The sequence below is a fragment of the Protopterus annectens genome, chromosome 1.part1 (genome assembly GCF_019279795.1).
Source record: "Protopterus annectens isolate FY-2018-M chromosome 1.part1, PAN1.0, whole genome shotgun sequence".
Taxonomy (NCBI): domain Eukaryota; kingdom Metazoa; phylum Chordata; order Ceratodontiformes; family Protopteridae; genus Protopterus; species Protopterus annectens.
In genome coordinates, this window is record NC_056726.1 from 119,969,429 (window position 1) to 119,986,566 (window position 17,138).

The 17,138-nt window shown below is 38.7% G+C and overlaps 1 protein-coding gene across 1 annotated transcript in view; it reads left to right on the forward strand.

The window, feature by feature from the left end:
* The window catches only part of LOC122814238 (dynein axonemal heavy chain 5-like), a 3,525,594-nt gene that overhangs the window by 2,347,475 nt on the left and 1,160,981 nt on the right, over window positions 1-17,138 (forward strand). The window contains exons 77-78 of the mRNA XM_044086840.1: window positions 5,906-6,107; window positions 6,216-6,367. Of these exons, the coding sequence (XP_043942775.1) occupies window positions 5,906-6,107; window positions 6,216-6,367 (354 nt within the window). The remainder of the gene's footprint in view (window positions 1-5,905; window positions 6,108-6,215; window positions 6,368-17,138) is intronic.

A 17,138-nucleotide genomic window follows, 5' to 3' on the forward strand; every position in this document is an offset into this window, starting at 1 on the left:
ACACATAATTCAAAGTGCCACATGATCCAGCAATCATCACCTGCACAGCTTAACAGAGAACATACCACAGAGACTAGGCTGAAGACCTAGGAGCTGGCTGAAGAGAAAGCATAGAGTTCAAGGAAATACTTAGGGCTTTAGCACATCAAGAAGAAGAAGAAGAAGAAATAGGCAGAGCTGAGGAATGGCAGTGCCTTAAAACAGCACGTGTGCCAACTATTGAGCAGATATATGTCCAAGCCAGGTATGGAAATAAGGTATATAAAGACATCTTGTGCTGGAATACAAAAATCCACGCAGTCATTGAAAGAAGCAGTGCACGAAAAAATGGTAGATAGAATAGATGGACCAGGCTAACAAGAAATACAGGTTGGCTGACAGAGGCTAAGAGATCAGTTACAATAACAAAGAAAAAGGCATCAGAGGCTCTCTACCAGTTTCTGGAAAGTGACTTAGCAGATGGCACAAAACAACTCTGAGGTTACAAAGCAAAGACAGAAACATAAAGAAGATAATCATCAGACACCCTTCATAAGGGATGCCAGCAACAGCCTGCTCACCAGTCACAGCACATCAAAAGGAGATGGAAAGAGTACAGCTAGCAGCTTCTGCATGAAGAAACCACATCTTAGCTATACTGCCCCAGACTCAGCCTATGATGAAAGAAGAGAAAATGTGCATTCCCAAGTCACTGGAGAATAAGTAACCTGGTGTCAGTGTACAAGAACAAACAGGACATTCACAACTGTAGGCAGTATAGAGATATCAAACTGCTATCATGCTGCACGAAAAGCTCTGGACAGGGTGGCGGATAAATGAATATGCAGAGTAGTGCAAAGTACGATGGGAGATGAGCAGTTCAGATGCAGACCAGGATGCAGAACAACCGACCAGATGTTTACAGTGACAGAGTTGAGAAGAAGCTAAAGCTGAGAAAAAAAGTCCATCTCGGTATTCCTTGACTTTGAGAAAGCATATGACAATGTCCCAAAAAGATCATTTGGGCAGTGCTGCAAAAGGCTGAAGTCTAAGAAATACTGGTATAATTAGTGCAGGCTGTATACAAGGACCTGATATGACAAGTCTAAACAGTGTTTGTATTCAAAGAGGGGTTCCGTGGGAGTTGTAAGTGAGTGTACATCAGTGTTTTCTGAACCTACTGCTGTTCATACTGGTGATGGACTACATTAGCAAACTGGCTGGAGGGGACAGATCAACAAAGCTGCTACTTGCAGTGAATGTAGCATTACAAACAGACTCTGAACAAGAACTTCATCAAATGATAGGGGAATGGAATGCAAAACTGAAAATACATGGGATGAAACTGAGTAAAGATAAGACAATTGTCATGGCAGGAAATGGGGCAAATCAAAGAAGCTGACAATTGAGATAGAAGGGAAAATAGTAGGACATGGTAACAGCTTCAAGTATCTTGGAGTGGTGGTTATGGAGAAGGGAAGTCTGAATGAAGAGGTCAAAGCTAGAATCAAAGGGGCTGCAGCCAACTAGCAGAGTGTCAGACATAGTGTGTGACAGAAGAATGCCAAAGAAGCTAAAAAGTCAGGTGTGCAAAACAGTGTGGCAAGTACTGCTGTATGATAAATAAACGTGGGCAGTAAAGGCAGATCAGCTAAGGAAGCTAGAGGTGATGGAGACAAAGTACTTGAGATGGCTGTTAGGATATACACTGTAGTACAGACAAGGAAACGAGGACATCAGAGCAGAAGCCCAAGTAACTCCAGTTGCAGAGAAGATCAAAGAGAACAACACATTATGGTGGTTCATGCACACGTGTAGAAAAGCAGAAGACAATCTGGTGAAAAAGATTTGGGACATGTAGAAAATAGGAAAACGGAGGTTGATAAGGATGATAATGATATAATACACACACATGTATGCTCCCCACTGTGTGTGTATATATTTGTGTGCATGTGTATGTATATGTGTTATGTATACATACATATACACAAACACATCCATATGATAGTGCATGTGCATGCATTTACAAGGATATCTATTGCATCATTCTCTCGAGATGTATTCACACAGTACTGCAAGAGTTTGTATGTGCATGTGTGTATGTAAACACACACCTGTATCTTAAATATATCATATGTACATTTGTGTGTGTGCGTGTGTGTGTCTGTGTGTGTGTGTACATGTGTGTGTGTGTGTGTGTGTGTGTGTGTGTGTGTGTGTGTGTGTGTGTGTGTGTGTGTGTGTGTGTACACAATTACACGTAGTTTCCATTTTGATTTGTTTTTAATTAAAGGACATGAAGTACAGACACAAGCATATAATCTGTTCTCCATTATACACACACACTCATATGTTTCTGTACATACATATAAGATGAACTTCGTATACACACACACACACACACACACACACACACACACACACACACACACACACACACACACACACACACACACACACACACACTCATACTCCTTTTATACATAAAGTATTTCTGATTTCTTTTTCCTAATGTTTTTAATGCAATAGCACATAGCAAATGTATATCAAAGTAAATTGAGCTGTATATCATAGTTGTCATCAATGGCCACATTTCCTTTGTAGACTAGAAAATGCTCATGCACTGTACTGGTGTAAGAACTGACAGGTTCACAGAGAAATTCTAGGCTATCAAAGTTACAGACTATTGCAAAGCTAGTCACTAACCAGAGGCCAGAAGCAAACCCCCTAAGAGTCAGCCCAGTGGTCAGGGATCTGGATATGCACATAGACAGCGGCCTTAACTTCAACCACCACATAGGCACAGTGATGAGGAAATCATTTTACGTTGCACAACTTATAAGTAAGGGCATGGCATCTAGGGCCAAAGAGGTCATTATTCCACTGTACTCTGAGGGCGGCCACGGTGGTGCAGCGGTTAGCGTTGCCGCCTCACAGCAAGAGGTTCTCCAGTTCGATTTGCGGCTGGGTTGCCTTCTGTGCAGAGTCTGCATGTCCTCTCTGTGGTCACATGGGTTTCCTCCGGGTGCTCCGGTTTCCTCCCACATCCCAAAGACATGCTGTAGGTGGATTGGACACTCTAAATTGGCCCTAGGTGTGAGTGTGTGTCTTCTGTGGAAGGTTGGGCGCCGGGCTGGCAACTCAACACTGTAAAACTCCACTGCCAATCATGAATGGACAGGTGATCCACTGTGGCGACCCCTAACCAGGAAAAAAACAAAAAAAGAAGAAGAAGAAGACTCTGTCCTTATCAGACCAATCATAGAGTACAGTTCTCGCTTCAGTGTGCACCTGACCAGGCATATGCAGCAACTAGAGTGACTTCAGAGGTTCTTTACAAAAAAAAATACAACGCATAACAATAAAATACCACCAAGACCACCAATCCAAGAAGTAAGCGAATTTAATGAAACACTTAGCGCCTTGGCTTACACAGCCTTCCAAGAGTAAACACAACTCTAACCCTGATTCTCTCAGGGGTTGTGTCTTGGAAAAATTGCAAGTTGGCATAGGTGAGTGTGTGTCTTTTAAAAAAACAAACTCTTTAAAAAAGAAACTCTGCTGATTTTAAAGTATGGTACTTTGGAGCTTTAGGGACTCAACAAAGAATGTAATTGGAAGTATGTGATTTGAATTGTATGCTTAACTGATTAATTGTTTTGTGCAATATGCTGTATATAAGCAAACAGTATTTTGTAGTGTTTTTACTCTTGGAAGGCTGTATAAGCCGAGGCACTAAGTGTTTCATTAAATTCGCTTACTTCTTGGATCGGTGGTCTTAGTGGTATTTTATTATGTATTTATTTATTTATTTATTTTACATTTGTAGACCGGGCTAGTCTAACTGGATACATGTCCATTTTCAGTAGAGCCCCGGGGAGAAAAGCTCCAACACACATACAATATACAATATGAAATGTTTAAACAGCCTGAGCTAAGACAGCTATAGTTAATAAAAATACAATACTCATAGTGAGCATAACACAAGCAGTAAGAGGTAATGTACAAAAGATGTAACTATGTACATATATACAAAAATTTAAATTGCAATAAACTGGTCATTCGGTTCTTTAAGGATAAGTCTGTAAGGGTGAAGAGCATTCATTCGTAAATTTTTTTGTTTTTTGTTTTTTAAGTTGTATTTGCTACAAGGCATAACAAACCTGCCTTATACAGAGTGCCTTAAAATCCTTTTCCTCTACTTAGTTTCTTATAGATTTCTGAGGAAGTGATCTATCAGCAAACCCAGCATTTATGAATCTCCTGCATATTTGTAAGTCAAACAATACCAGAAATACAAGGTCTAGGGACCTGAATTTTGTCTGTGACTTAAACAGAACATGCTGGAGAAACAGATATGTGTCCCAGAGCTTGCTTCTCCTATGGAACAGGCATCCCATCCATGTGAAGCTGAGTTCATCTATTTCCCAATTTAAGCACAACCTAGACCAGTGGATGGAGAACAGGAAATTTATACCAGGCCAAGCACCCATGTCCTTTATAGACAGAGGTAACTTATGAATGCCTGTCCCATAATGTCCTATTTGAATACAGGATATCATTATTCTTTTTGGAAAACTTTGCTAAGCTTAGAACCACCCACCCAGGTCATTAGCCTAGTAAAAATCTATGAATCTATGAATCTCTGAGGGAAAGACCTTAACCGTTATGCCAAACTCCCTCCCACCACCACCGTGTCAGTGGGAGCCTTTTACCATGGATCTGCGTACCAGATACGCATCCACCTCTGGAAGGATGTCACAAAAAAGCATAAAAGACCTTTTTATAAACAGTATCAGTGCTCCTAGTTGGTAGTGTTGCCACCTGTCTCTTTCTGCAGAGCAGTCCTGATTTGGCCAGTTCTGTCTTCTGTGTGTGGAGGGTGGGGCTTGAAAATTGTCATTGTTCGATACTTTACAAGAAAAAATATTTTCTGACTTTTCACTTAATGTCACAGAAATCTCTGATGTTACATTAAAGTCATCTTAACACATAAAGTAGTACAAATAACCAACATTTAAAGCTTGGCATTTCAATGCTGTGATGCTGCTTATGTAAATTTGTCAGAAAAGGTGACCACTGCCTTTGAACCGCTGACTATCTAATTGCTTTGTTTTGCTATGAAAGGCATGGCTACATTAGAAGCAGCTGTGAATCAGTGAAAGTGTTCCTCCTCTCCACAATAGACATGTGAAGCATTTTCACACTTTTTTATACCAGCTTTACATCTGACAGCAGTATCTGACAGGGTAAAGAACAGATTTCTCTGTGTCTGTGGTATATCAGGTTGCTTGAGGCAAATTTCTCTGCAAAGTATGTGAGACGTTAAGCTTAAATAAGTATGTCAGCATTCCCCTTCTTTGGATTCCAACGCAAGAAAGTGAATGTTTTATGGAGTACAAGCAGGTTTCTGGTACCTCCAAAATACTGGAACCATATTGTCTGGAGAAAAGCAGTCTAAGGATTGAATTAAACTATAGGAGAAGGTGGAGTTTAATTCAGCTATGAGTCTCTAGTTTTCCCTTTAAGACAATTTCTGGTTCAGAGCTAGACTCATCACATTATTACATTTAAATTATTAACTGGTAGTTAGCAGAGTCTGTCAGTTAGACAGAGGATTAATGCAATGAGCTGTTAATAAGCTACTTCCTGTGGTGTAGGATTTGTGCGACATTGATACCGTGCTGTGGGACAACTGGGAATGTAGGTAGGCTCCTCAATAGCCTCTTGAACTGCATGTGTAGTGACTACCTGTACGTTATGAACAAATGAGTACTAAATACACATTTCTACTGAAACACATTTGTTACTCTAAAATGTAATAGCTGCTCATTTCTCAAAATTCATATCAATAACATTACGATAAAGCAATAATTCATTTGCAAGTACCCTCAAAGTTGCTGTATGTACTTTTTTTTTTCAACAGAGATAATGTAGCCAAGAGTATAGCATCTGTTCATGTTCAAATGCTGAAGGAACGCCACCAGATTCCTTGGACTGGAAATACTGAAGCCACGATTTCTATTAATACATCCACTGTACAGAAGAAAGAAAATGATGGTAAAGAAACAGTGCTGGAAGAAAAGGTAGATGTACCCAACTTTTCATACTCCAAAGACATTCTGAAGGTAAAATGTCTTTATTCCAAGATGCAGATACTGTGTGTGAGAACACACAACATGCAGCTTGCCATCTGAATGAAAACTCATGTACCATTTTTTTCATTCGATATTTAGGAAAGGATTGATCTTCTTAACAGACTGACTACAAAGACAAATGAGCATGAGGTTTTCTGTGGCCCCAGCACATTACAACACTTTCTCGACTGTTTTAGTTACATCTACCTTAAAAAGAGTGCTGAAGAGCAGCAGACCATAACTGCAATGAAGTAAGTATCAAGTGTCTTAAACAGAAGGATTACTGGCTGCACTTCAGAAATATACCTTTACCACTACTGAAAGCATAATGTCACAGAATGTCTGTGTTGGTGGCAAACAGAGATAAGAAAAACAACTGTTGTTATTGCACTGAGTTGAGGGTTCAGTTCCAGATAGTATGCTGTCTGACAGAGTTTATCCATATTTTGACCTTATCCTGGTATGTGACATCAACAGAACTTGCTGGAGAGACAGATTTGTCTCACAGAGGTTGCCCCACCTTTGGAACAAGCTTCCTATTCACGTTAAACAAACCCCCTTGTTGGCTCTATTTAAGCGCAATTTAGATGACTGGATGGGTAACGGGAAATTCACTCTGGGGGTTCTACCTGTGTCTCTCTTGCACAGGCAGAATTGCTGATTTTAGTGTCTGCTTGAACCAGGCACCCTGGGGAGCAGGGGCCGAACTTGGCTAGGCTTGTAAGGGCCATGGGGCCGTTAGCCTAGTAACTTCCTATGATCCTATAAATATATAGTAATAATAAAGCCAAACCTAAAAATAAAGCTGAATGCTTTCTGGCTAGAGACCTGGAATCATTTGGTTTGTACACCTGAATAATGTGTTAAAATGGATGTTCTGTGCTGGCTGCTGTACTTAAAAATACAGGACAGTCAGAAACACCACTGTTTTTTAAAAAGCAAATATGGAGTCTGTAGGCTTACGTTGTGCATTTTTGATACATCCATGTTTATTTATTTAATTGTTTTGTGAAAATATCATTAAATTGATTCTCATTCATGCAATCAGTTATTTCAAGTTGCTCAGTATCCAAGAATTCTCTTCAGTTATCTTTGAGATAACTGAAGAGAGGCTTGTAAGGGCCCTGGGGTTATCATTGGTCGTTAGCCTTGTAAACACCTATAAACCTATGAGAAAGAACTGCTGCAGCTTAAATTGTACTAGATTGCTATTAAAAAGAGCTTAATTAAGCACTTTGAGCTTCCTTGCTCTTACCTTCTCTCCTTATTATTAGAATACCTCTCAACTGTCCCTGATTTTCAGGGATGTCCCTGATTTTGACAGAAATTTTTGCTCTGTCCCCTCTTAATCCCTTCTAAAAATGGTAATTTATGGAGACATGATGGTGAATTACTCTTAATAAATAATGACAATAATTAGATTTATGGACTTATTTTACTTCAGGAAATGTATATTAATTCACATTATCTTATTCTGTTAACATCACAAGTTAACAGTACTAATATTTTTAAAAGAGTGTCCCTGATTGTCCCTGATTATTTCTGGATTGTCCCTGATTCCGTTGAGATTTGTCCATATTTAGTTGAGTGAAAACCCAAAGCTACTGGTCTAAATTCATAAAAAATACATGCATGTACCATAGTTTGATGACTATCTTCTACTGTCGCATTTTATTTTGCTCAAAGCATGTAGGATAACAGAAGTTGTAACAAGAGCAATTTTCAGTTTTCCACTTATTTATTCTCATTATCCGTCTACATTATATTTTGTTGCAAAAGTCAGTTATTTTCCCTCTATTCAGTATCTTATCCCACAGTTACTGATGTAAGAATTTAGTTTTCTTTGCTTATTACTTCTGTATGACATAATTTAAAGATACTGTAGTGTCCAAGTAAAATCAGCCTGAAGTATATGAGTGCCTGAGTGGTTAGCTGAAATATATTTAGCTATAATCTGAGCTGGGCTTCCATTTCATAGATTCTTTTCATAGATCTCCTTGTTTTAAGAGTTGTATTAATTTTCTAAATATATAAAAAAATAAATGAAAACTCTGTATGTTGTAAACATGGACATACTTCAATATCTATTTGATTATATTTCCCCATGCAATAAGTGCATAGTTTATTGAGTTCAGATCAATCAACAGACAATTCCATTTAAATTACAGACTTCCCTCAAGTCTGTGCAGCCTCAGAGGATGTTATATAATGTAAGGGGTACAGCCAGGTGACAAAGCCACCATACATAAGCGATGAAGGAGGCTTGTGTACACTTCACCTACAGCCTCAAAATTATTTTTAGCTAAATATTTTTAAGCAATTGTCAGTGGAATGCTCCATTAATTGAACTGGACTTGATTTACCATAAATATATATTGCCTTTATTTTATAGGTTTATGAGTAAGTACTAGGCTAGTTGGTCATTTTAAGCCCAGCCAATTTTCCTTAAAGGTGAGAGTCAAAGCCTGTACCATCTGCTTGTAAACACCTTAACCATTATGCCAACCCCAACCCTATGGTACATCCAATATAGCTGAGCATAATGGTGAAACATTACATGTTTCCAACATCGGTTGCAGAAAAATTAACAGTTAGAGGATGCAGGCTAGTGCTACCCAGCCCTACAGGCATAGAGGGATAAATCCCTGATCACAACCCTGCCAACCCAAATCTGATTAGTATCTCAGTCATCTGCTGAAGCTGGTTTTGTCAGAGTAAGAATGAAGAGGTTGAGCCTCCTCACCTCTCTTGGGGGTTGAGGTGGGGTTGCATGTCTGAGAGCTCACATGTGCATTGGTTTCCCTGATGGAGCCTGTAAAAATGTGCATGAGTACTTTTTCTACAGAGCATGGTTTGTCTGCAGGAACACTCTCGCGTGTGTGGATATACACACACACACACACACACACTATTTATTAATGACAGTCAATCTGGCAGCACGTTTGGAGTGTGAAAGGAAGCTGGAAACCCCAGAAGGAACCAATGCAGCACTGGTATAAACTAAAAATTCAGCCCTTGGCAGCATTCTTCTCCTCCATGTAAACTGTCTGCAGTTTCTAACATTAACTGCAAACTCTACACACATTTGTGTTAATTTCAGAGCAACCAGAAAGGTTAAAAACATGTAACCTTACCTTCACGTAAAACCTTTTGTCTAGCATGAATTACAAAGAGAAAATACATTCAGCTACATTCAGTCATTCTTAAAAAACAGTACTAGCTGTTTACAACTTTCTGCACTTAATCATCATGCAAGCATTTCATTTTTTTAATTTTAATTTATTTATTTTTAATATTAATACATTTTAATTTAATAAATTAAAAAATTAAATTAATAAATTAATTTATTTACATGTTAACGAGGTCAGTAAACTGGTTCTTCTTACATCCTTTTCAACCTTGATCCAGGCTACAAAGGCAAGGGTAACTGCAACATATAATACATGGAAAATTTAGTTTGGACAATTAAATAGCATGTTTTGGAATGTGGGAAGAAACAGAAGTACCGGGTAAAAACTATGCAATAACAATTGTGCTCCAGCAGCTGGAACATGTAGAACTCAAAACACTGATCATAAGTTAGGACTGAACACTGGATTCTAAGCTTGGTTATAGAAGTGTAGTGTATGTGATAGGGTGCCTGCCATTCCTTTTCCGAGTAATATACCTTAACCCGTAAGGATGAGAAAATATCTACTCTGCTACATATTTTATTCATCTGAGGAGTTTTCTGTACCCCTCCAGCTGAATTCATGCTGAAAAAATGTATCTAGTTTTCAGAACTTTCTGATTTAATAAAGTTCACTCTTTGGTTTTCATGTATTTTTTTAAACATATGATTGAGTTTCTTGTTTCATTTTACATTCTAGCGTAAGACTTGCCAAAGTATTTAGATATTACTTGGTGAGATGCACATCCCCTCAATTTCATGGATGTCGGCCTTATTGTATCTCAGCCGTTCTAAGTAGTTAAGCACATTTCTAACTTCAGAAGGTAAAATATGACATAATGTTTGTTTCAGAAAATGCAGTTATGAGATTTGTCATTTTAGTAAATCTAAATTTTTAAGAACTGTCTTAAGAACTACCTACAAAAATGTCTGCACAGCAAATCTCTTGAGATTACACCCAGTTTTAAAAGTACATTAATTTCAATTTGTGTCAGGACCATGAATTTATACTGTTGTGTAAGCACTGAGAAGCAGTCTTATTCATTTAATTAAATAAATAACTCTAAATATCTCTGCAACCATAAAAGTTAATTCCTTAGTGTTAGCATCCTTGTTTAGAAATATGGAACCTATGTTTTGGGGTAAAGCAATTTTGTGAGCATCATTCTTGTTTGAAGATATTTATGAAAATATTATCATTTTTAATGCCCCCATATGTACCTGCCAGGTATCTGTCCTCGCCAAATGACCTTGACCTAATTAACGCCAATATGTGACAAGAGCTGGCTGGAGAAACTGTCAGTCTGCCATGCATGACCAGGGATACTCTTGTCCCAGAAATTTCAGGGTCTGGCTACAACCTCCCATAGACTGGGACTATTTATTTTTAAAGATGAACCTTGGTAGTGCCTAGGCCAAAAAACTACTCAGCTACTATAACTTTTGAGTCTGCCTATACATGCTAGTGAAGTGAAGAGACTTCCTAAATATCATCCATAAAACTTCTCTCTTCAGATACGACACTTAAAGACCAAGACAAGGAGCACAACTCTAGCCTGTGACAATACCTATCAACTGTCCCTGAGTTTCAAAATTTTCTTAATTTTGCCTCATGTTTTTGCTCTGCCTCTAGTAAAGCTTTTCATTTTTGCTGAATCAGTGAGTATTGTACTCAATAATGCCAGGCAGTAAGAGTTTCATATTTTTTGAGTGAATATTTAAAATTTGTCCCTGATTTGAGACCTTTGTCCCCACATTATTTTTGGCTTTCTCCAGACCATTTGAACAAAAACGTTGAAAGGCGTGCATGTAACGTACTGCTTTTCACTGCTTGGTGTATCCATACATAGACTGAGTCCTCTTTTTCTGCTGTGCATATCCTCTGATAGAGGCCAGCACCGCAGCAGACTGATGGGTAGACGACAATAAAAACTTACTGCCATTTTTCCCCGGTCAACTGTCCTAGTATCAGGCTTATTATTTGATCTATTTTCATCTGATCATAGTCGGGACTTAGTTCATCTGTGCCATGCAACTGACTAGAAATATGAGCATTTTGAATACTTGCATAGCTGATCATTCAAACAAAGCAAACTACGTCTGCAGCTCTACAATTCTGATCTCAGATTTCACTAAGAATTTACATGCCATCATGAAAGCTGTCATGTGGTACTGTGGCTCTCACTGTCTTTGCTTTAACAGTTTGAAATAAAAAATACTTACATTAAATCAAAATTCTTGTGATCACTTTAAATGTAATGAGCAAACTAATCAGTGCTCTGACAACATTTCAGCGTTATTTCATTATACGTGGGAGGAGGTGCTCAAGTAAAGAGATACTGGTATGGTTTGGGGCCCCTCATCAATTACGCTGCCTAGGGCTCCATCTGACCATGATCCGGCTCTGCTAGGGATGTTTTGGCAGTAGTGTAGCTAGGGTGGGACAAGAAGCGCAACTTCCCTGAGCACAAAGTGTTGAGGGGTGCAATTGGCTATCCATCACCTCAATCGATCTTTAGTGCAGTACTGCCCTTTAAAAGTTGGTGCTACATTTACAGTCAGACGTTCTCCTTAAAACTTCTTTTTGAAGGGGGGCAAGCCCCTTGCACCCCCCATGTGAGAGGAAAAGCCCTTCACACCCCCAAGCTTATATATATCAACTCTGAGATGACCATTCCATGGAAAAAAGGGAGTATTACGAGAAATGGCATCTTGAAGTTGGTATATGCAAATCCACTTTTTTAGCTAATCAGTCTCCCTGTTTTGGTACTCACTCTAGCAGTTACTGACATTTCAAATGGTTACCATAGCATCTCTTACATCCGCTTTAGTACAGCATTTTTGTCATCCATTGGCAATGTTGTAACATAGCAGTACTATCATTAACTGTGAAAGCTGTAGCATACTTTCATTATCATCCACTGAGGATGCTGTAGTATGCCATCTCTGCACTCTACTGAGGATGCTGTGACATAGCATTAATATCATCCAGTGGGGTTTTGTAGCATTGCATCTCTATCAGCCAACAGGTGGTGCTGTAGCATACCATCATTATCCTCTTAGGATGCAGTAACATAGCATCTCTATCATCCACTGGAGATGCTGTGAAATAACATTTCTATCACACACTTGGGACACTGTGGCATAGCATCTCTTTCATCCATTCTGCATGTTGTGGCATAACATCTCTGTCATTCACTGGTGTTGACTGTCTTTAGTCATTCATACAGCTCTATGTTCAAAGGCTGGTCTTTCGTCTTCCTTGTGAAGTTTCAGTCACTGCCTTATGGAACTGGTCATGTTCCATGGTTTGTCATCAGTCGGCTATCTGGTGGAAGTGGTTTTAATAATCCATTCTACTGCAGTTCTGACTATACATCAATCTAGGATGAGAATCGTGCGGAAGCTACCATGGGGTAGATGGTGGTCAACACGTCTGGGATATTGTTTTTTTACATCAGCTGATTCTACAACACTTAGTTGTCAAGTTATTGTCTGTAAAAGTGCTGAATACTGTGTGTCTTTTCACGGTACCCTGTTTTCAAATAACAATATACCCTTAAACAAATTCTTCTTATACTTTCTGACCTATGGTTAGGCTTCTCACTTGAGACTTGTTCATATACGGACATTCTTTTGCATACTTGTCTGTGCATATCTGTTTTTATAAAGTCCCATCTGTAATACAGTTTTGCATTCAAGAACAATGCTGTCAGTGCAATGTTGGTAGTTACATTATCACAGGATAAGCCATTCAAAAACTGTCTATCTTGCTTTACGGTGCCTACATACAATTTTATTTATTCAGTAGTATTTCTTAGTCCTCGCTGCACCACCACAGGCCTCCGCAGTGGTGCAGCGGTTAGTGTTGTCGCCTCACAGCAAGAGGTTCTCCCGTTCGATTCTCGGCTGGAGCGCCTTCTGTGTGGAATCTGCATGTCCTCCCTGTGGTCGAGTGACGCTAAAGACATGCAGGTAGGTGCGAGCATGAATGGGCATGCCTTCATTGAAGGTTGGACATTGGGCTGGCAACTCGGTACCGTAAACATCCACTGCCAGTCATGAGCGGACCAGAGTTCCGCTGTGGTGACCCCTAACCAGGAAAAGCTGAAAGACTTTTTAGTATTTCTTAGTCATTTCATACCTTTCGTATCCTTTTCATCTGTGGCTCAGAAGCTAGCTATGGACATGAGATATCTACCTAGACTAAGTGTTTAATTCTATTTGTTTCATACGAGTCTATTTTTCTTTTTGTATTGTGACCACTCTAACTACTAGAAAAGCTGATTCACTGGAATTCATGCTGAATGTGCACTATAATCTACTTTAAGACATATGCTTTGTCATTGTTATGTGATAAACTGTGTTAAATACTTTCTTTTTTCTACTTACAGTATTCCATTCCATACAGAGTTTGCTTTGTTAATGTTATAGGAGTTTACTTTTCTGTTTGCATTGCAGCCATTCTATGTGTCAACTCACTGGAATTGATGTTGAATGTGTACTAGAATCCCACTGTGGGATTTTCCATATAGTGTATTATAATTATTGACTTCTATGTCTCCTTACCTGCTATAATTACTTGCAACTTAGCTTTCTCTATTTTTCCTTTGTCCCTTTCAGCCCACTACAGTCTACAGTGGACTGAGCCATTTAACCAATCTCCCTCTCCTGCTTGAAAGCCAGAATCATCCAAAATCAACACTTCCGGGATCCCTATACTAAATTAAAGCTAAAGTATGCTTGATTAGGCTTTTATAGCCTAATTGTTATATCTTATGTAAACTACAGACATCAGTAAATGCCTCTCTTTAGTGAGCATACTGCTAAGGGTTAGTTTCCCATTGGGATTTTCACCAACTGCCCCCCCTTTTCTAGACACCTTGACAAACTCTCCTGCTTCCTTTGCTTGACCTGTGGCATCACCAAATATCAACTGTTCTCTCTCTCTCTCTCTCTCTCTCTCTCTCTCTCTCTATCTGTGTAGCAAGTTGATCTTGCATCACAGACCCATTTTTTCGTCTGAGGGCCTAGCACCTTGCTCTGTCACTAAACTCCTTTCTAACTCTACTTCCCTCCCTTCAACCCACTCATATCTGCCTGATTTGTATCACCAACTCCTTTCTATCCCCTTTTCTCCTAGCCTAATCCACCTATGAACTGAAGATCTTTTCCCTTCTTTCTTCCTCTACAACTGTTGCAAAAGCTATATTTTAGTTCCTTACCTTCTGACTGCAGTATCTTCTCTATTCACTAATTGTTTTCTTGCGACCTACACCTGTGATGGTGAGGCCCTGCTTCATTCAGCCCTCGCTACGCTCAGGCTTCTCTTCGTTCCTCTACTCTACCGCCAATTTCCACCCTCCCTCAGTACGTCTGCATTTATACTAGCGCATGCCATATCACTTCCTCTAACAGCTCCTCCTTTTCCTGCCCGCACATCTAATTGACACACCCTACCTCACTTGCTTATGACACCTCTTCCAGTTTGTACTCTTAACTCTTCCCCTATATATTTCCTTCACACCTATATACTCATATAAAACTTTCCTTTTTCTCTAGCTTTAGACACCTTCACCCTCATCACTTCCTTTTCCAGTTACCCTTCTACCTACTAGTCTTATTCCTACTCCTCCCACTATCTGTCTTCATCCTTTACCCTTTACCTTCTTTCATCCATCCACTGCCTTCCTTTTCCCCAAGCATGATCTCTATATATCTCATTACTCCTTCACTTCTCCTACTACCTCTCCTTATCTGCTACAAAACAAATATCTCTCCTATCAACCCACCACCTGCTATTACCCAACCACTTTTTAACACTGACAACCCCTATCACGTCATAATAGCTCCTTACTTGTTTAATACACCTACCTTTCTCATGCACAAATACAAACACTTCAACACCAACCCTCATCTTCACAAATCTAAGTACAATCACCTTACTAATAAACCTGAACTTCCTGCACAGTATACTATCTCCAAAAATATATTTTTATGTGGTGATATACACCCGAAGCCTGGCCCCACTACCTCCCCAATCGTGACACCAACTCCATAGCCCCAACCATCTCAATTTCTAAACCATCCACCAAGAATCTAACTATCATCTCTGAATATTCATAGCCTCCTAAACAAAATTTTGGTTCATAGGTTCGTACTAAGCTAACTGCCCTTGCGAGCCATTTTAAGCCTAGTCAATTATCCCTTGTGAGACTCAAACCTTGCACCTTGTGTTTGTAAGGCAAACATCTTAACCATTAGGCCACCCTCCCAACCAAAAAAAATAAATAAATAAACAGCCTCTGCAAGGCTCAAACCCAGGATCCTGCACATCATAGACAATTTTATGCATGGATTAGCCATCAGCTACCCGACATAGTTGTACTCATGGAAATTTGTCTCAAACCTCATATCACAGACACTGAAATTCTTCCTTCAGGCCACAACATCATCCAAACTGATAGAAAAAAAAAAACAACAAAGCTGGCAGCATAGTAATACTTTACTCCAACCATCTTAACATCACACCACCAGCCTTCTCCCTACAGATCTCATACTAGCCAAATGCAAACTAAATAACTACAAAACACTATACATCACTGGTATCTGTAACCCCTGGATCAATATCCCTACTCTAGAAAACATTCTGTCCTGGATCTCCAACAATATCTCAAATGAAACCATAATCCTTGGTGGTGTCAGTGTTGACTAGCAAACCCTGACCACTGACTTCCCTATGTCTAACATAAATCTCCATGGCTTCTCTCAATTAATTTCTTCATGCAAATCTGCCAAGAACCAAGTAACGATAAAATTCACAAAAAATGGTCTGAAAAGGAACTATGACCACACTGAAAAAAATAAAAATCAATTTATTATATAAAGCACAAAATAAGATTAAGTGCTTTTGTCAGTTTGTAACTTTTGACTTCATCAGACTCACTAAAATCTGCTTAACATACCACTTTTAAAGTTCCCTCGTAAGGTCACATGAAAGATATGAATCAATAACAAAAATACATCAGGTAAACAGATCATTAACAATGTTAAAATAACTACAAGATAAATGAAAGCTAATGTAACTTGCCCATACATCAAAAAAGATTGTAAATACATTAATAAATATACAAATATATAAATCCAAGCATAAGGTCTCAAACCAGATATGAACTTAGTCTAAGTACACTGGCAATCAATATACTTTCATTAAGTCCAGGGGAAACAAGTCCATTTAACTTGATTTGCCACACTAGCTCTTTAAATTCAATCAAATCTGTCTGAGGGCCCCTCTTAGGATCTTTCACAACAGTGTCCAACCCCAAAAATAAACAGTTATGTCTGGGGTGATTAGAAATTTGTTTAAATAATGAATTGTTAGTGTTTTCACATTTTACATTATGTAGATGTTCATAAATTCGCTCTTTAAATTTTCTTTGGGTCTTAACTACATAAAAACAGCTACATTGTTGACATTGCACCACGTAAATTATTCCTATTGAATTACATGTACAGTAAAAAAGTGTTTTAATATAAATGTTATTAACCATTATACCCGTTTTCTCACATATGAATTTACACTGGGAACAGAATCCACATTTAAAATCCCCATCTTTTGTTGTACTTCATACAGTTCTCAATGGAAACATCACACATTTCTAAAAGATTCTTAATGGATCTACCCCTTCTAAACAAAACAAGTGGTCCTTTACCTATTTTCTCCAAGATATTGTCAAAGTATGAAAAATCTCTCCAATTCTTTTCTAAAATACTTCTGATACCAAACTGATCAACAGTAAATGTAGTAATAAAAGAGTGTGAAAACATCTCCTCGTCATTCCACTTGTTTCCAT